This window comes from Pleurodeles waltl, chromosome 6, assembly GCF_031143425.1.
Source record: "Pleurodeles waltl isolate 20211129_DDA chromosome 6, aPleWal1.hap1.20221129, whole genome shotgun sequence".
NCBI classification, from domain to species: Eukaryota; Metazoa; Chordata; class Amphibia; order Caudata; family Salamandridae; genus Pleurodeles; species Pleurodeles waltl.
In genome coordinates this window covers 619,100,225-619,121,553 of record NC_090445.1, presented here as the reverse complement: position 1 = coordinate 619,121,553, position 21,329 = coordinate 619,100,225, and the positions used below count along the sequence as shown (strand labels likewise).

Below are 21,329 nucleotides of genomic sequence, written 5' to 3'. Positions count from 1 at the left end.
TCCATACTGTCTGCCAATGTCCTGGGCATGGGCAGTGCATGGTTCATTCCAGCAGACATTGGCCTGGTACCTGTTGTCAGCAGCTTGTGTCTTTTCTTGATCTGTGGACCCCCTAAGACATAAATATGTCCAAGTCAACGCCGTGTAGCAAGTCAACGCCGTGTCCTCCGCCTGCTTCCTCACCCTCCGCATGCTCCGCAAGATCTTCCGCTGGATCCCCGCCGACACCAGAAAAACCGTGACCCACACCCTCGTCACGAGCCGCCTGGACTACGGCAACACCCTCTACGCCGGGACCACAGCCAAACTCCAAAATCGCCTGCAACGCATTCAAAACGCCTCGGCCCGCCTCATCCTCGACATACCCCGCAGCAGCCACATCTCCGCACACCTGAGACACCTGCACTGGCTCCCAGTCAGCAAAAGGATCACCTTCCGACTTCTCACCCACGCACACAAAGCCCTCCACGACAAGGGACCGGAATACCTCAACAGACGCCTCAGCTTCTACGTCCCCACCCGCCTCCTCCGCTCCTCTGGCCTCGCACTCGCTGCTGTCCCTCGCATCCGCCGCTCCACGGCGGGTGGGAGATCTTTCTCCTTCCTGGCGGCCAAGACCTGGAACTCCCTCCCCACCAGCCTCAGGACCACCCAGGACCACTCCGCTTTCTGGAGACTCCTAAAGACCTGGCTGTTCGAGCAGCGATAACCCCCCCTTTTTCCCCTAGCGCCTTGAGACCCGCACGGGTGAGTAGCGCGCTTTATAAATGTTAATGATTTTTGATTTTTTGATCCCATTTCAAGGATTTTGGTGAAAGCACCATGTTATTATTGGCAGCACTGAATATCTGCCTTTTTATGTCGAAAGACTGGTGTAAAGAAGGCCTGCTTTTGGGTTCTGCTCTGAATTGTTGAAACAAAAGAATAAGTCCCTCATTCTTAGAGGTAATGTCGTGCAGTGTCAGAAATGCTGCTTTCTGGATTAGTGATACTGCAGGAATCCATAATTCCAGGTCATTTGCAGGTTGTGCTTTGAGAAAAGAAGAATAACTGAGGAAATAGAGGTCTGAGCTAAGAGTTCTCCACTTTCATCTCAATTTTCCCAAGTCACAGAGGTTGCTAATAGTCTTTAAGGTACTGAACAATCTAGCTCTGTGAATGAACTAAGCCTTCCCGGGACCTCTAGCCCTCCCAAGAAACTCATGAAAACCTTGCAAAGCACCTTTTCCTAATTGTACAAATATGGATTTTATACACAACCCTGAAAGAGTGCTAGTAATACTTTTCCAAGACTTGAACACATAGTAGGTCCGGCTAGGCTCGAAAAAGAAGTGTCAAGACACTTAGGCGGTCATTCCTACCGCGGCGGGCGGCGGTCGCCGCCCGCCTGGCGGGAACTGCCAGAAGACCGTACCGCGGTCAAAAGACCGCGGCGGTCATTCTGTCTTTCCCGCTGGCCTGGCGGGCGACCGCCAAAAGGCCACCCGCACAGGGGGAAAGCACCAGCAACGAGGAAGCCGGCTCCGAATGGAGCCGGCGGAGTTGCTGGTGTGCGACGGGTGCAGTTGCACCCGTCGCGATTTTCAGTGTCTGCTAAGCAGACACTGAAAATCAATGAGGGGCCCTGTTAGGGGGCCCCTGCAGTGCCCATGCCACCCAGGGGCCCCACGACACCCGTTCCCGCCAGCCAGGTTCTGGCGGTGAAAACCGCCAGTACCAGGCTGGCGGGAAGGGGGTCGGAATCCCCATGGCGGCGCTGCTTGCAGCGCCGCCGTGGAGGATTCACAGGGGCAGCGGGAAGCCGGCGGGAAACCGCCGGCTTCCCTTTTCTGACCGCGGCGTCAGAATAGCCCATGAAGCACCGCCAGCCTGTTGGCGGTGCTTCCTCCGTCCCCTACCCTGGCGGTCTCGGACCGCCAGGGTAGGAATGACCCCCTTAGACATCAGGTATTCTGTTTTTCGGATGCCTACACTTCACTAAAGACTAATAGTGACAGTTCATTTTACGAGCAATCGTAGACAAGGTGTCATACTTTCACTTGACTGCAGTATTCAAGCTTTTTGCTTGCACAACCTTCTTGATGACGATGAACAAGAAGGAAAATATGTAAAGTTCATTGATTCCCAAACCGGGTGGTATGATCCTTGACAGACTATCAAATGGCATTGCTGCAGGTTATTCTGAAAAACAGGGTTTTAGGTTTGGTTTAATTATAGTCTCCCTCGACAAGATCAGCAGCAACACCATTTTTTTATTTTATGTTACGTTATTCAGGTTTGTAGAGCAGGCTATCACACAGGAGGTTGTCCTAGGTCTGAGCAGGTGTAAGTCTAGCCACACCTAAGGCTCATGGGACTACTTGAAAAGCTAGGTCTTCAGTGTTTTACAGAATTCAACAGGTGGGAGGGGGCTCTTATATTTAGTGACAGGTTGTTCCATGCTTAAGGAGCGATGAAGGAAAAGGCTTGATCGTTGAATCTAGTTTTCCATATGCATGGGACTTGTGCAGGTAGGAGTCTGGATGAGTGGAAGAGTTTGGAAGGTTTGTGAAAGCAGTGACCTCGTTGAAATATGCTGGGCCAGTGTTATGTAGTGTCTTGGTACTTTGGGTGACGAGTTTGAATTATGCTTATTTGAGAATGATGAGCTAGTAGAGCTCCTTCAGTTTTGGTGTGATGTAAGTGCAGCGTGGTAGGTTGACAGTGATTCTGGCCATTGAGTCCTGAATGGTCTGCAGTGTTTTGGTGAGCTTTTTTGATTAACCCTGTATATAGGGTGTTTCCTTAGTCCAGCTTGCTTGTGGCCAGGGAGTGTGACAGTTTTCAGGATGCTGAATGGAAGTCATTTGAAATTCTTCATCAGCATTTTAATGGTGTGGAAGCATTAGGCGATGACGGCATTGACTTGGAAGGTCATGTTGAGTTTTCTGTCGATGATGATCCAGAAGTTCTTGGTGTGGGCAATAGGGGTGGGTGAGGGTCCTACGTATAAAGTGCCACAAAGCAACACAAGCCCTTAAAATAGATTTACTAAGCCATGCAGAGCTGCGTTGCATGATGCTGCATGACGTAGTCAATCTGGAGTAACGCGAGGCAGCACAAGTTGCTGCCTTGTGTTAATCTGTGTTGGGAAGGTGTTCTGTGCGTGGAGCATGGGTTTTCCCATGCATCCACCCATGGTTTTGGCACATAACCAGATTTACTAAAACTAATAAACCTAGCAATGAGTCAAAATACTACGCCTATGTTTATCTCTCATTCTTATTTGCTCTTTCTATGTGTGCTGCATTTTGCTCATGTATGTGTTGAAGACAGTTGGGCTTAGGGAGGAAAGCTGGGGAACTCCATTGATAGGATTTCAGGTGCCCGAGGTGTGCAGTGCCACGCTGACTGACTGGGTCCTTGCACTCATGAAAAAGTCATTCCAACAGAGTGCATGGCTTTGGATTTCGATGTTGTGTAGGCGTTCAATGAGAATGGGGTGAGAACTGTGTCAAGTGCTGCATAGAGGGCCAGGAAAATGAGGGCCACCATGTCTCCTCTGTCAAGAGTCATGTGGATGCCATCTGTGGCAGTGATGAGGGCAGTTTCCATGCTGTGGTTGAGTATGAAACCAGACTGAGTGTTGTCAAGGAGTTGGTGGTCATTGAGGAATTTGGTGATGCATCTGTTGATGATTTTCTCCAAGACCTTTGCAGGGAATGATAACAGGGAGATCTGTGATAGTTGGTGAATGTTGAAGGGCACGTAGAGGGTTTCTTCAGCAAAGGGAGGACGGTTGCATGCTTTCAAGCATCTGGGAAGGTCATAAAAGTGGCTGAAACACTCAGAATGGGTGTGAGCATGGCCCTCATGGGTTCCAGTCCTCTGGAGTGAACATAGTAGGGGAAGGGGTTCGATGACAGCATGGACTTCATAGTGGCGGTGGTATTTTCTTGGGTGATGAAAGGGAATGTGGTTAGCCTTGTTCTTTGGATAAGATCACAAGGCATTTGGTGAGGTCTGTATTGTCTGGTTGTGGGCTGAAGTTGTTTAATGGATGGGAGAAAAATATTGAGACAAAGATGAAACACGCATTGGCAAACCCAATAAATTTGGTAGTGGTTGTCAACCTTTTTGGTTTATCTATATCTATTTTGTTTTATTATGTTTTTTGTTATGGTTTTTGTACAATTATAATTTTGCGGGAGGTGCGGGTCCTCGCAAAAATTGAAAAAGATGGCTAAAATCCAAAATGTTTCTTGGTCTCAAAAAGAACACATTTCCATAATAGTTCATGGCACGGAAGAGAACTATTTCTGTGCAGCTGTGCAGCTGCGCAGCTGTGCACCTGTGAAAAAGCAGAAAGCTTTCATTCACAGTGAAGTACGTCAGTGGATGAATTAGACTGACACACTGCCGACGTTGTATGCTGTAGTGGGTGGAGTAAAATGTGAATGGCACACATCACAGATCAAATGATAGCGAGGTGTGACTGAAAGCCCCCATAAACAACTATACTGTATATTTAAGTTTGGTTAAATTAGAAGAATTAGAATCGCTAACATCAGACCTAAAAATGACTGTCAAGGCAGAGTGAGAGCAAGGAGGAGTGCATGGAAGATTCGTCCTTCGGGGGTGGGAGGGGCAGGGTCCCCTGCCCTTCTTCCAAATACCCTCAGACTAGTGCATTCATTAGCACAAAAGCCAATTGTTATGAGTTTGATTACTGTGACTTAATAAGATGTGAATTTCTTCACAGTTCAAAATTATGATTTGTGAAATAATGGACAGTAAACCCCTATCCCTTCAGCCCTTTAATCTAACGCCTGGTGGCAGGCCACACTCTGTATTTTGTGTTGCTTGGACAGTAGTCAATGAGTGGGTTTTTGAGGCCTTCTGGAGAAAGGAGAGATCCCACAAGTGAGGAACAGACTGTAAAAGATGTCTCGAGGTATAGAAAGACACAACAGGGCCTGCTGACTAGCAGAGGCTGCTAGCTCGCCCCGCGCCATCTACAAAAGTGTGCACACAGGCGCTGCCAAGGAAACGCCGGGCTCCCTCTGAGCAGGACATTGACGGGGTAACGCCACCATTGAGCCTTTGAGCACTGAGCTCTGGGCCTTTTCTTTACTGGTAATTTCGCCCAACAATTAAACGCAGCAGCTGAACTCATTAAAATGGTCGTGGAGAGAATAAAAGTCCATGAGAGTTTGCTTTCCATTTTTGTTTTAATTGTTTTCCTTAGGTTTAGTTCCTTGTTTCTCCCATCGTGGGTGTACAGAGCGCGCTTGCGACATTCGTGCCACTTGTTTGACACGTGACTTATCCATGGAGTGCGCTGTAGCGTAACAGAAACACATTTGTCTCGCTTTCTCATGGAATCGTTGGCACATATGTCTAGCAATGAGTACAATGAAGTATTATAGTGGCGTGCAGTGCTGAAATAAACCGTTAATATCTGGACATGTCTTATTAACTATATTGTTGAGAAACATATTCATGCATGTTACTGACATGCCTGCTTTTCTTGAGTTAACCGCCGCCCCTAGAGAATTAAGCCTAGAATTTTTTTTGTAGTATACCTCAGATGCGTTTCATCAACTTTGTTTTGTTTTACATTGAAACAGAATAGATGTCAGCCAGACCTACGTTCAATTTGCTGCGCACTTGCTTGATTTAGGAGTACACATTCACTTTTCTAAACAGAAAACCTGCATTTAGTAACATGAAATTAAAACAGCTATGATTTATATTTTGTGCGAGATAATCAACTAATGGTTGGAGAACGGAGGTTCCAGGATGGGATACCCTGAAAAGTACATAAACACCCGAAAAATTATGAATTTTAGGGTAATCACAAACTTTTGCAAGGTTTTTTTCAAATATGAATATTATTAAAGATTTTGTTATGCCAATGACAGGAGTAAGTGAGTATGCTAAATAGGAATATACACGTGCCGAAATTGGTATGGTTTGTAAAGCATGGGGAAAATACTTTCTCTGTGGCCAAAAATGAAAAAATAAATAAAGTGAAAGTGCACTTTTTAAAAATGCAGAAATTTACATCTATTCCATTTATGCATCTGTAAATAATAACAGTGCTGCTGCAAAGCTGCTACTATCACGGTTTACCACATGTTCTTCTCGATTTTTTGTGTAAATTCCAAAGTTTGAGAAAGTGTCCCTTTTTGAGTGTTCATCACCATTGTTTTGTACTGAAGGTTCTGCTTTTTTCTACTCTTTGGACTGCAACACCCCTGTCCCGGCCAAATGTGTGTGCTATGAGCATTAATACATGATTTAATTGGTGTATTTAACCTTATTACAAGGTCTGTTATATGGACTGCAGAACTTATTGCTCCATCCACTAGTGTGACACGGAAAACCTCCCTTGTGGTCTTCCATTGTAGCCTTCTTGCTGCAGTTTACACATGCAGCCTGACCTGTCAAGATAGCCATTTTGAAAGAGTAAAGACCTTCAATTGAAATATTATGAGTGACTCCTGTTTGGTCCTTGTAACTATTAGAAACTGGGTTTCTGGTTGGCCGAGATACATACCCTGCCCAAGCACGAACCAAAGTCCTAGTCAGGTTAAGTCACAAACACACCCTCTGTTAACCTGTGCTTATCCTTTGTTAGCTTTAGATATATGGTCGGGGGGACCGGGGTAAAGTCAAAGGTTTAGGCTGACAGCAACAAAGTGTGGGTTGGATACAGGGGCCCACTTGGACCCATTGAGCCAAAGTACTGTGATCTGGGATGTGCCGTTGATGACAAAGATGCGAGGTGCAGCAAAAGTGATGAGTGGGTGTCAAGGCATGCGTGTGTGAGATGCTTGATTTTCTCAATGCAACTGTGGTGATGCGTCGGATCTGAGTGTGACACGCTGGATCCAAATACGATGGGAGGCTGCTGGTAGAGATGCCGGTCCAGTCCTTCTCACTCCCAGGCAAGAGGGCAGCAGGTATCAAGCTAGCACAGCAAAGCAGGAGTCCAACAGAGTAGCAGCTCAGTGGAGTGGCAGTCCTTGTAGGAGCGCAGCAGTCTTTCTTCCTGTCAGAGTATCTACAGCTCCAGAAGGGTACTGAGTTGGTGATGTCAGAGATCCAGTACTTATACCCAGTTGTGCCCTTGAAGTGGAAGAGACTTCAAAGAAATGCCTTGAAGTGCACAGAGGCCCTCCATCCTGCCCTGGCTGCAGACTCACTACAGGGGGAAATACAGCCCTTTCTGTGGGGAAAGGACATTGCCTATTCAGGTGTAAGAGTCAGCCCAGCCCTCCCAATCTGACCAGGATGGCCCATCAAGGTGTGGATGGCCCACCAGTCACACATAAGCTCCATTTGTGTGTGGCTGTCTAAAGAGAATGCACAAGCCCAGCTGTCCCTCCACTCCAGATGTGTATTTGAGACAGGCAACGAGCACCAACTGGAAAAAGTAAGAACATGCTCATTTTCTAAAACTTGCCAAACCTATCTCTTCCAGAATGTGAATTACACTCATACGATGTAATAAGGTAATAATAATATCCTATTGGAGAGATAGGCCTTACTGTAGTGAAAACACTTTGGGAGTATTTCACTACCAGGACATGTAAAACTTAAAAGTACCTGCTATGCCTTTTAAACACATTGCACCGTGCCCTCTGGGTTGTCCAGGGTTAGCTTACCTTAGGGGTGACATATGTTTAAAAGGGGAAGATTTGAGCCAGGAAAAAGTTTTTTTTTTTGCCAGGTCTACATGACAGTATAAAAATGCACACACAGGCTCTGCAATGGCAGGCCTGAAACCCTGGTTAGAGGGCTACTTAAGTGAGTGTCAAAATCAGTGTTGCCGGCCCACAAGTAGCATTTAATTGGCATGCCCTGGGTACATGTAGTACACTTTACTAGAAACATACAGGTAAACTAAGTATGCCAATTGGGGTTAGCCAATGTTACCATGATTTAGGGGAGAGAGCACAAGCACTTTAGCACTAGTTAGCAGTGGTAAAGTGCACAGAGTCCTAAAGCCATCAAAAATAAGGTCAGGAAACGAGGAGGTGGTATGCAAAATTTTGGGGAAAGACCATCCTAAGGCTGTCAGGTCTAACACATGGCCTTCCCCAGCTGAAAGTCCGGAGAGTTACCCAACACCTTGGGAGTTCTCTTCACTAAGACAGAAAAACCTGGGGAGAACATAAACATTGGCATTGGCATGGTCTGACTCCTGATGGTGTTCTACCATAAAGTCTATTACCTGTGGGGAGATGGATCACCTCAACAGTTTGGGATTTTCAACCCCCATATGCATGAGCAATCCGAAGGCTGTATGGTCTGTTTGAGCCAGGAAGAGAGTCCCAAACAGGTATGGCCTCAACTTCTTCAGTGCCCAGACCACAGCAAAAGGTTCTCTTTCAATGGCACTCCATCTCTGTTCCAGTGGAAGTTACCTCATACTAATGAAGGCTACTGGTTGTTTTAATTTATCTGTTCTAAGACGTCCTCTATGCTGTGCTCTGGAGCATCAGTTTTTATGATAAATTGCTTGGAGGAGTCAGGTGCCTCCAGTACAGGTGTTGTGCACATGGGTTCTTTGCGGGAATCAAAGGCTTTCTGACAAGACTCTCTCCAAATCATCAATCGAGGTTGTTTCTTCGAGGTAAACTCAGTTAACGGGGAAACAATGGTGCCATAACCTAAAACGTCTGTAGCAGACTTTGGGCCCTAGGAAGGCTCTAACCTCTTTTTTAGTTTTAGGTGGTAGCTAGGCCATGATAGTCTCAATCTTGGCCTGGAGGGTCTGCATTTTGCCCCCACCTACCAGGTGTCTCAAATACACTGTGGAACCCCACTGAATCTAGCACTTACTGGCCTTGAAGGTGAGACCTGCCTGTTGCAGGGCCTGAAGCACCTCGTGGAGTTGCTTCAGGTGTCCCTCCCTGATGGAACTATGGCTAGCAATGTTATCTAGGTAGGCGGCACAAAAGATCTCCTTACCAAGCAAGGACCCTGTTAACCAACATTTGGAAGAAAGCAGAGGCATTTTTCACTCTAAAAGGCATCACCTGAAGCTGGAAGTGGTGCCCTGGGGTTGAATGCCCTGACCTTTCTTTAGGTCCCTCAGTCAGGAAGATCTGCCAGTACCCTATTGTCAAATCAAAGTTACTGAGGAAACTGGCAGTGTCTAGCCTGTCAATGAGATCATCAGCTCGTTGGCTGGAGTGCACATCAGTCTTGTACATGCTGTTCTTTACAGGGGGGTTGTCTCCTGTGTCAATATCATGGATGCACAGATGTGTTAATCCAGGGGTGAGTGAGAACAGGGAGGAAAACTTTACCAGCAACTGATAACAGTCACCCCACTGTCTGTAGTCAGGGAAGTAGAGAGGTTGTCAACTTCTACTGACTCATCATGTTCCTCTGCAGAGAGGAGGCCAGGGTGTCACATTGTCTCTCATTATACTAATGAGGCTGCTTAATCTGGGCAGCAGCATCACCTGATTTGTGGAAAACTGAATTAGATCCCACACCATGTGACAACTGTCAGCCTAATCTGTTTCCGACCAGCTAGCAACACCTCACCTGCGCCCAAGAGCATGGGTGATCTGTGGCAACCGAGCGCATGATGTGACTTCTCAGGGAAATCGTGGTGGATCAGATCTCAACCTTTTCTCTCAGTTACATATGTCTCACACATGCAAAGACAAACAGAAACAAGGAATAGTTCAATAAGATTTATTGAATCAACTGTGTCCTAGTTAAAATAACATGAGCTGCAATAATTAGGATGATAAAACATAATAGAAGCAGAATGGTCACAAGAAAGGTGAAAAACAAGAAAAGTCCCACCATTCTGTCACTATGCAAGATGTGAAATTCCTACCTATGTCACTAATGTTCTATGTTAGAGCACAGCAGGATAAGCCCTAAGCTGCCATTCAGGACCCCACTGGAAGACATCATCCCCCATACCTGACCATGACAGTTGTGATGGGGCCTGTCATCTAATGAGACACCTTCCCCATATAGGCCAGGAAACCAGCAGTCTCAGGAAGCAGCAGTAGCAAAGTCAATCAGCATGCAGTAGTACTCATCAGACTAGAACCTCCCTCTAACGTGCATGGGACAGAGAGATGTTTTTAGAATAAAACAGCTAGTATTCTGAGAAAGAGTCCGTATGTAAAAAATACATATGTTTCTGTGAAATGTTAGAGACACGTTGTTCCACTTTGTGCCGACAACCCTATCCTGTTGCAGCCTTGAGTAACACAGAGTAAAGGAATGTTGTACTAAGAAATGTAAATACTTGCCTCAGCGAAATGACAGCAAGATAAAGGAAAATAGAACGTCACCAAAAGTGTTATAATTTCCAAAAGAATAACAATAGATAAAATGAAACATTACTAGGCTAAAGAGCACAGACAGCAGGCCTCGGTGCTAAAATAACATGCCCATGGACATCACTGAAATGGCTTCACTACAAGCAAGAGGTTCACTCTCCTCTTCCAGTCCCTTATCTGTCACGAGGAGCATGCTCACTTAGGATCTCTCTAAGTGAGGCTTAAGTCTGTTTACATGGAGTGCCTCTGGGGTTTCACAGGGTCTGGAGGTCCACCAGGTAGGTGATCTTCCCCTTGTACTCTTTGATTTCTTATGGGCCAGTCCAGAAGTCCTGGATAGCTCTGGGTTCTGCTGGTTACATGACCCACACTTTCTGGCCAAGTTGAAACTTCTCCAGAGTGGCCTTCTGGTCGTACCAGGGTTTAATTACCTCTTGGCTGGCCTCAAGCTTGCATAGCCTTCTTGCAGAAGTGGTGCATCTAGTTGTGGAGGGCCAGCATGTAACTGCCACCATCCTAGGGTGGTTTCTTGGGACAGTTCTCTAATCCCTCATTGACAAGGCTCAGATGTCCCCTTACAGGATGGCCATAGAGAAGATCAAAGGGACTGAACACTACTCCTTTCTGTGACACCTCCCAGTAGGTGAAGAGAAGCCATGTCAAGAGGACATTCCACCTACGTATCAGGGATTCAGGTAGACCCATAATCATGCCCTTCAAGGTCATGTTGAATCTTTCCACAAGACCATTGGTTTTTGGGTGATAATGTGCAAAGAACCTATAAGTTACACAACATTCATCCCACATAGACTTCATGTATGCAGACATGAAGTTAGTGGCTCTGTCAAACATAACTTGGCACCAAATCCTTGGGTATACAAATCGTTTTGTCTCCATCATATACTTTACCCACGGACCCATGGACCCACATCAACACTGAAGAACAACACTGAAGAAACCAAATCCATCATGAACTCTATCCACTCCGGCGCCCCTTCGGACCCCTGCCCTCACTTCATCTTTAACAAAGCCGACGACATCATCGCCCCGCACCTCCAGACCGTCATCAACTCTTCTTTTTCTTCTGCTACCTTCCCCGAATGCTGGAAACACGCCGAAGTCAACGCCCTACTAAAGAAACCTACGGCTGACCCGAGCGACCTGAAAAACTTCCGCCCCATCTCTCTTGTGCCTTTCCCAGCCAAGGTAATAGAGAAGACCGTCAACAAACAGCTGACCACCTTCCTGCAAAACAACAACCTGCTCGACCCTTCACAAACCGGATTCCGAACCAACCACAGCACGGAAACCGCCCTCATCTCAGTCACTGACGACATCAGAACCCTGATGGACAACGGTGAAACAGTCGCCCTCATTCTCCTCGACCTCTCGGCTGCCTTCGACACCGTCTGTCACCGCACCCTAATCACCCGCCTCCGCTCCACCGGGATCCAAGGCCAGGCCCTGGACTGGATCGCCTCCTTCCTCTCAAACCGTTCCCAAAGAGTTTACCTCCCTCCGTTTCGCTCAGAACCCACCGAGATCATCTGCGGCGTACCTCAAGGCTCATCGCTCAGCCCAACACTCTTCAATGTCTACATGAGCCCCCTCACCAACATCGTTCGCAAGCACGACATCATCATCACCTCCTACGCCGACGACACCCAACTTATACTCTCCCTCACCAAGGACCCCGCCAGCGCCAAGACCAACCTACAAGAGGGTATGAAGGACATCGCAGATTGGATGAGGCTCAGCCGCCTAAAGCTGAACTCTGAAAAAACGGAAGTCCTCATCCTCGGCAACACCCCGTCCGCCTGGGACGACTCCTGGTGGCCCACGGCCCTCGGCACCGCACCGACCCCCACAGACCACGCCCACAACCTCGGCTTCATCTTGGACCCTCTTCTCACCATGACCAAGCAAGTCTACGCCGTGTCCTCCGCCTGCTTCCTCACCCTCCGCATGCTCCGCAAGATCTTCCGCTGGATCCCCACCGACACTAGAAAAACCATGACCCACGCCCTCGTCACGAGCCGCCTGGACTATGGCAACATCCTCTACGCCGGGACCACAGCCAAACTCCAAAATCGCCTGCAACGCATTCAAAACGCATCGGCACGCCTCATCCTCAACGTACCCCGCAACAGCCACATCTCCGCACACCTGAGACACCTGCATTGGCTCCCAGTCAACAAAAGGATCACCTTTCGACTTCTCACCCACGCACACAAAGCCCTCCACAACAAGGGACCAGAATACCTCAACCGAAGCCTCAGCTTCTACGTCCCCACCCGCCTCCTCCGTTCCTCTGGTCTCGCACTCGCTGCCGTCCCTCGCATCCGCCGCTCCACGGCGGGTGGGAGATCTTTTTCCTTCCTGGCGGCCAAGACCTGGAACTCCCTCCCCACCAGCCTCAGGACCACCCAGGACCACCCCGCTTTCCGGAGACTCCTAAAAACCTGGCTATTCGAGCAGCAGTAACCCTCCCTTTCCCCTAGCGCCTTGAGACCCGCACGGGTGAGTAGCGCGCTTTATAAATGTTAATGATTTGATTTGATTTGATTTATGCAGGCAGCCACCATCACTGCTGGAGTCTGCCTACATGGCCTTGATATCAAGTCCTTTCAGAATCCGTTCATGAGCCAGCAGAAGTGTCTTCTCTGCTAAGACCCTTTCGATCTTTTTCCCCTCAGCCTCCATTCTAAACTTTAAATCGTCTGCAGCATGAATTCTTTCCTCTTTATCTTCTCCTTCAGGTCCTCTGGGGATAGGCCATGGAAGGAGACATTGTTTTCTGCTCTCACAGGAAGCTCAAATTCAGGGATTTCACTAAGCCTGGGTGTAGCTCACAGGGTTCTGCTATGCGGAATTCTGCAGAGTGCCCAAAAAACTCTGCAAGACCTCTGCCTCACTCCACAAATGGGCCGAGTTGTGCACTGCCACCAATTTGCACAGATTGGTGCAAGTAGCATGTTCCACGTTGCAGAGCGAGCACTAATGGCACCATGCGGTCACATGCACACATAACCATCTTGTTTTTACTGTTTTGTGCATGGTGCTGGGCCAAATTTTTTATTTAGTCTTTATCTTTGTAATCCTTCCCTTCTCTCACTTATCCACTTCTGTTTTATATTTATTACATTAGTGTGTGTATTTGTGTTTGTGCATTTTTTGTTTTTGTCTCCTCTTTTATTTTCTTTGACTTTTTGTCCCTTTTTTGTTTCCCCCCTAACTTTGTAATTACTTCCTTTCTAGTCCTTATCTTTCCTATCTTCTTTTATCTTCCCACCAAGTGCCATGGTAGAGCATTTGTGAGGCGGTGCTGGTGCAGTGGGTGGTGCTAACCGCATACCTTGCGTTTGCCAGTGCCACAAAGGGGTGTAGCCCTGTATTAATTTCATTGAGGAGGAGGAGGTGGCCTCACTAGTTTTGTGTGTGCAGCAACATTTACCCTCAATGCTGGGAGCATGTGGCAGGCCCGGGAGTGGGTACAGTCTACAGGCATGTCAGCTGCAGTGGCGGAGGGTGCACCAGAGTATGCACAGGTATACTGGAGTTTGATGCACCCATCAGCAGATGCACCCCTGGACCGACATCCTCAATCTAGAGCAGAACCTGCTTGACCTGCTGGGTGTCCAGGATGCAGGGCTTGGAGAGTACTAATTACTAATTATTTGTTGTGGCCTACATTGCTATTTTTTTCAAATGGCATTTTGCTCAGACTTAGAGATAAGTTCATTTCACATAACGTTATGACTATTTATGTGATCCAATTTGAGTGAGCCAGGTGCTACCTTGTTCTGCTCATCGCTGTAGATGCTTGCTTGGACTGATTATTTAAGAAGTCATGCAGACTACTCTGTCTTATCACTAAGATAGCGGTACTGTGGTGGTAGTAGATATATCATTGAGTTAGCTCTGTATCTTTCTTTTTATGTAGCTCATGCAGTCCCAAGCAATCTCCCTGTTTTGTGTAGCATGCATCTATGCATTGAAAAGGAAAACTGACTCAGCTGGCTCATCAAAGGATCAAAGCTAAGATCAAATGTAGTTTAGGAAATTTGAAATAGAACTTAGGTATGGTTTCAGAAATTAGAATAGGTCAAATCGATAATATAGGCGATATCATTTAGAAAATTACAATGTCAATGTGTTAATGTGTTTGCCTTGCCTGTCAAAATATTTTCTAGAAGATTAACTGTCCCACTAATCTCTTTTTGTTATCTTTTTTATTTCATAAATCAACACCTAAGGGCAAGAAGAGGGCTGCGGAGGATCAGTCCAAAGCTGCCACCACCAGTGCAACAGCGGTTGGAAGTACTGCCACCAGCAGCACCATAACTGATGTCTCTGATGGCCTCAGTAATCTCTCATTACTATGATTTATTTCTCTAACTTTTGCCTCTACCCATCAGAATAATGTCCCCTTGTTTCTCTTATACTCTGACTTTTTGTTTTCAAACCATTCTATTTAATGTTTGTTAATTCTTTTTATCCCTCCCTGCATTATCCTTTTTCTAAATTTCTTGTTTCTGTAGCTGACTTTCTCATGTCTGAACTAATCTGCAGCTTTCTTCTGCTTCGTTATTAAGCTTTCCCTCTCCTAAAATGTATATACCTTGTGGACTGGCACTGTAAGACTAAGACCCTCATTTTGACCTTGGCGGTCTTTTGGAAAGACCGCCTAGGTACCGCTGCGCTGAAGACCGCCAGTGCAGGCGGTTTTCCGCACAGTGTATTATGACTGATGCCAGCCCTCCTCCCTTTTTCGGATGGAGGCCTGCCAGCAGCCATACTGGTGGTCGGCGGGGAAGTGGAGGCTGCTCCACCTCCACCGCCCCTTCATCAGAACACCACCCACCGGATCACGTCCCATGATTCGGTGGGGCGGTGTTCTGGTGATGGGGTGCTGGTGGCGGAGCAGCCTCCATGGATCCCGTCCCCTCCCGGAGGATCACCGGAACAGGTAAGGTCATTGTCCGTTAGGGAAGGGGGGGTTTGGGGGTGTTGTGTGGTGTGTGCCTGCATGGTGATTTGAGTGTGACTGTGTGGAGGGGGTGTGTGAATGTGTGTATGCATGCGGGGGGTGTTGTGTGTTTGGAAATGTGTGCGTGTCTGTCTGTATGTTTGACTGTGAGTATGTGTGCGTGTATGTCTGTATGTATGTGTGCGTGTATGACTGTATGTGTCTTTTGGAATGTTTGTTAGCATGTGTGCGGGTATGTGCGGTGGTGGTCTCTCTGCGTGAAGGGGGGTTTGTGTCGATGTGGGGGGGTGTGGGGAGTTGGGTACTACCACCTTTGGGAGGTGGTAGGGGGATCAGGGGTGTGTGGGGAGGACTCGGGGTGTTGGAGGGTGGTGAGGGAGACACCTATCAGTGTCTGGGAAGGAATTCCAAATCCCCCCGAAATCCATGGCGGTATGCAGGGTCCTGATACCGCCGGCAGTCTGGTGATGGCCACCGGGCTGGAGACCAAAGTCTCCAGCCCAGCGGTCGTCACTGCCCTGGTGGTCCGAGTGGAGAAGTGGCGGATGACCATGGCGGTAGCTGCCATGGTCATAATTCCATTTTTTTTCCGCCAGCCTGTTGGCGGTATTACCACCACTTCTGCCCCGTCCGCCAGGGTCGTAATGAGGGTCTATGTCTGAAGATTAGGTACTCTACCGTGAAAACTGCAGAGTTTGCAGACCTAAGTAATCCATTCTATGCTTGTTTGTTGAGAAGATTTTCTATTTCTTGCTAATGCTCAAATTATGAAAGGGTGGCCATGGTTATGGTAACCCCCCTCCAAGGTTATGTTGTAGATACTATTCAGTGCCATAGCAGGAAATTAATATAATGACTGCCCCATTGCATTTGCTAACCAAAACCATAAATCCTTCATTGACCAATTTTCTCTACCCCTTAATTGCACTTCAAATGACTTACAGTCATCATCATATCTCTGCCCCATCCATTATGAAAGGTTTCAGTTGGCTTCATTACTAGCTTTTCTAACATTGTCAAACAACAAAATGTTCAAAGTAATATTTTAGTTGGGAGAGAAGATACTGGGGACTGAACTATAGTCATGTATTGAGGTTGTAGTTTGATAAAGGAAATAAAAGGGAGGTCCACACGGACCACCAGTGCCAGTGCCAGTGTGCCAGATGATGCAGCAGTTGAAGGGGTAGTTTTTGAGGCAGTAGCGGAAGGTGGTGGTAAGTCACATTGCTTGGTTATTGACAATTACTAGCATACCCATTGTATTTGTTAACCGAGGCATATCTGACTCATCATCATCCCTGACCTCCCTGCTCATGGCATTTCACGACCCATGGGCCATGACCCCACCTAACTGCAACAAGGATCAATTTGGTACTGCAGTGTTGGCGGTGCAATGTGCCCCTGCTTCTGTTAATGCAGCATTTACAAAGCTTTCAATGGATTTCAAACCAAAACTAAAACAGGGTGTCTTTTCCCTCCTTCCCAGCACCCACCCAGTCACCTCATAGTACCACACTCCTTTATTTTTTTCTAAGTTCTGTCTCAGCCTACCAAAAACATTGAACATTATTTTACCATGTGCCACATGTTACAGGACAAGTGGTTCATATGGCTTCCATAATTAATTTACGTCTGTTCATATGTTTCCCTTTTGACATTCATCAACTTTCAGTTTCAACTATATTGACTGATTAAGCCAAAACTTAGCCACATGATGATCAGTAACCCCCCATTAGTGTATTACAAAACCTCTACTGTATCTATCAAGCCTTTTCCCTGTGCCTTATCCTGAAGCAGAATGAGTCAAGTTTCCTTCCCTTACTGCCAAGCAAATGTGTTTGACTGAAATAATTTGAGCTTGTGGGAAAGGCCCGGAAGTAAACTGGGATTAAGTGTCTGAGATTTTGTGTTTTGCGGACAGGATAGTCTGTGACCAACGTGTCCATTAAAATCTATATATCCTGTTCTTTTCCCAGTAGTGCAGTGCATCATTTTCCCACCATCAACTTGCAGCAAACAGGATATTTATTATATTCATGTTATACATGATGTGTGTGACATATATTATTCATCTGCCTCTTTGGAGTCAGGGTACAATTGAAAGGTATTTTGAAAAGAGCAAGGCAATTGGAATCAAAGATAATTAACTGTCCATTGAAGCAGCCCCTGCTGCAGACATATATAGTAGCAAATTTGTACCTGATGCCCTAGCTTGCACGCCACAAGTCATTTAGCACAACAAGAATAGTATAATTGTACTCCATAATGGTTGGTGCCTTACTCATTAATCGGAGTTATTTTTATTTTTTTCGTATAAAGTGTCTCTGTAGTTTACTTCTTTTAGGAAATCCTTTACAAGAAAAAAAAACACTTTGTTTTTTTTTTAAATCTGGGGTTATACTGCCTCCTTTCAGCCAGCCAGTGCTTTTATGTGAGACATGTGTTGGTAAAATCATGTCCCTGTCACTCTCCTAATCACATCAGAAATTCCAATGGCCCTAGGGGACCAGCAATGTACTGCTTCTGTGCCACTATATAATTTTAAACAACTGTCTGCTCAGATTATTCCTTACAATTTCTCATTTTTTTTTCTCTTGATATAGCTACTCCTGCTGGTGTACCACCTATACTGACCTGGAAGGAGATAGTGGCCCGGCTCTGGCGGCAGAGGTTAGAGGCCACCTGAGCACTGTACCAACGGCGGCAGTGGAGTAGGGTGAGGCACATGCCCTTACTCTGGGCCCTAGTTCAGCCAGCCAACTGCCTGTGCTTCCAGTATCCAGGCCACATCAGTGTCAGCGCCGCCAGCAGCTTGGAGCTGCCACTGCCCATGCGACCATTGCCACCACCCTTCAGATTGGCTACAACGTTACCAAGTTCTGTGTGAGCTGGTGCACTTGGGCCGTAGGATGGTACACATCAAGGCCCAGCTGCAAGACCTGCGGACCCTCCTGGAGAATTCGCTGTTCTAAGCCCTTTTTAGGTCAAGCACGGAAGCACTTTGACCTGTCATAAAGTATCCGTGGGCTTTTAATTACGCCCACAGCACGTCCATCACTATCACTCATTCAAAAATCCTTTGTTACCATTGGTGAATGCTTTACGTTTGTCCCTACTTGGGCCAGTTTTGTTACTGCCTTGGACACCGACCCTATTACATGGAAAATTGTGCTTTTGCCAATACCTTTGACTGAAAGCAAAATTATTTTTCATTTTGTGTCTCTCTTTCGTGCTCATGGCAGCCGTGGTGCTTTGAATCAGCTCGTTTATGTCAAATGGTTTACTTTTCATTTTTAATTTATGTGGCAAGAAAAGTCCAGTTAGGAATTTACAATGCCAATAGCTCTAACTCAAGCAACTGCAAGACCAATTGCATAGCAAAGGCTTGTTTAATTTTTCCTTTTGGTGGGAGGAAGTTTTGTTGTGGGTAGAGAGGGTGGGAATTGGATAGGGCATCTTTCTACTTTCGGACATTGATATTTATTTTGGACATTGGTTGAGCATGGGGGGATATTGTTGTGGGAGAGGAGTGGGCCTGTTGTGGGTGGAGAGGGTGTCTTTAGTTTTTGATGTTTTATTTTTATTAAAGGTTAAACTTTCTACGCTACAAAAAATCTGAAGAATGATTTTTTGTGTATTACTTTAACATTACACTGATGCCTTTTATGCAGCATGCCCTTTTAATCTGTTTCTCAAAGTGTATGCCAGTTAATTATATATAGTTATACCCTTGTCCTGCTACTCTTTGCAGCGATATTCACCATTGTAAGTGTATGCTGCCATTCCCTATATTGCCTACAGAAACCTGGATAAACAATTACCCATCTCCTCTGCAGTAGGCGTTAGTTATATAATAACTAAACTAGTTTACTTCGCCCCATAGTTCTTTTACATTAGTAGATGAAGTGATGGCTGCTCCCTCTCTCAATCTTCCAAAACCTTACTAAAAGTTTTCCCAAGGTGTCTTCTTAATGGTAGAGGTAGTGCGCTAACAGGAAAGGCATCACAAGCAAAGTCCCCCTTCCACCTAAGTTATCTCCAACTGTAGGATTAATCAAAAGGATTATCCATCACAGACAACTAAATTAAAAGAAAAACACAACGTTAGTGGGTTATACAGATACATTTATATTATAGTTTTTAGAAAGTCTGAGGCCAGACTGCTAGTCCTGCCCCCTTGATATACCTCCGTAAAAAAATTGTTGTCCAGAGATTTTCGTTTTTGATTTCTGTTTTTGTATCATTAGAGAAGTAATTTTGCTTGGGTACACAATGCTAATCTGGGTCAATTTGTTCTGGACAAAATGGTGGATGTGTTATAGTGATGATGTAATATTTCAGGAACAATGAGACCTACATACTTCCTTTTGGTGTCAAAACATAGGTTTTGGGTAGTCACATAGTCTTATAGAGACAGAAAATAAATCCTCAGAGCAACCCTTCCACCATTTTCCAAAATGGAGTCTCTATAACAATGTGTTATAGCCATAATATTGGTAATTTATTTTAATATTGTTTTTGTTTCAGGTTTTCTGTTGATTAAATTTGTAAACATTAATAAAGCAGGTGGTAGCAGAGCATCTTTACCTCCTGACAGAGTGTTGCTAATTACAAAATCTGAGGACTCCTTCAACAAAGAAAAATGTCATATGCCAAATTACTCCAAAAAAAAATGTAACATCAACTGCAGCTAGACAGAAGAGAGTTAGAAATTATGTAGAAATACGGCAAGATGAAGTTCACAAAAGATTGAAACTGATGGGTAAAGTGGACCAAATATTTTATCATTGTAACAACAAATGTTACAAGTCGTATCAAGTGGAAAAACACCTGGAAACAATTGGTCACAAAATAGTAGAAACTAGGGAATCACGACAAGAATCTGCATCTTCTGAGAAAGCGATGAAGGCCAAACCCAATGCCCATCCACTTAGAAGATCGATGGCTATCCCCAGTTCACCTCCAACAACTGATCAGAAAGCAGAGGATCTTCAATGTGTTATCTGTGCTTTAGCCAGAATAAACGCCAAAGGGATTGACAAAAGAACAAAATACAGAGTATATGAGTCTCGAAGGGCAAACATGTTTTATCTGTAGCGATTTTCTTCCAAGATGAAGTTTTCAGCTGAGTAGCTGATCTAAACAGCAAAGTGAATGTATTTGCAGTTGACTTGAATGCCCACCCTAACTGCATACATGCATATGTTAGAAAATATGAATGCACAATGAGATCCTAGCATCAAGATAACCACCAGCATTCAGTTAAGTTTGCACTCCTTGAAAAAGCAAATGAAGTTTTAAAGCAACTCTTGAGTGCTGGGTATGGGTTCACACTCAGTGAGATCACAAAAAAAATAGTCAACATTGATGAAACTGTATTGATCCATAATAATGATTTTAACATTTTTCCGGTGACAATGTACAATGACAGAATTCGTTTTTCTCAGTTTAACAAAAAGAATGAGCCACTTATGGTGTTATTAGCTGATATGACTCCTGAAGTTCTTGCTGCCAAAATAAGAACACGGTATGCAGTAAAATCAGCAGGAACCATTTTAAGAAATGTCCGAAAAAGATTTAGATTTTGGACTTAATGACAAATTCTGTTATTCCCCAGAGCTCCGCAAATCACGGGAGTCAACAATAATGCCTGATGGTATACTAACATTTTTTATATCATTGTTTAATATCAGCAAAGCAAAACTGTTACAAACTAAAGTTCTTGAGTTTGGAACAGAAGCCGACAACATTGATGATGGCTTTGAAGACATAAACGAAGAAATGGAAGACAATCCCACAAACTAACAGGCTTATGTTGTGCAAATGTACTGTCTTTTCCAAATCATGTCTTATGAATGACATCACGGCAAAAAAGAAGCTACAGTACACATGATGACTGCCCACGCAATCTATGACGAGTGCAAAAGTATAGAGCTAATCACTTCAATGAATTTGGACTGGTGCATCAACAAGTTATAATGATATAGTACGGAGCAGGAACTTGTTAGCAGCTCATGCTGTAAAATCTTGTGAAT

At 45.5% G+C, this 21,329-nt stretch overlaps 1 protein-coding gene across 1 annotated transcript in view; it reads left to right on the top strand.

The window, feature by feature from the left end:
- The window catches only part of GPR37L1 (G protein-coupled receptor 37 like 1), a 213,333-nt gene extending 194,434 nt beyond the window's left edge, over positions 1–18,899 (top strand). Inside the window, exons 3-4 of the mRNA XM_069238943.1 lie at positions 14,561–14,669; positions 17,898–18,899. Coding sequence (XP_069095044.1) covers positions 14,561–14,669; positions 17,898–17,980 — 192 coding nt within the window. The 3' untranslated portion in view covers positions 17,981–18,899. The remainder of the gene's footprint in view (positions 1–14,560; positions 14,670–17,897) is intronic.
- Positions 18,900–21,329: the final 2,430 nt, after the last annotated feature.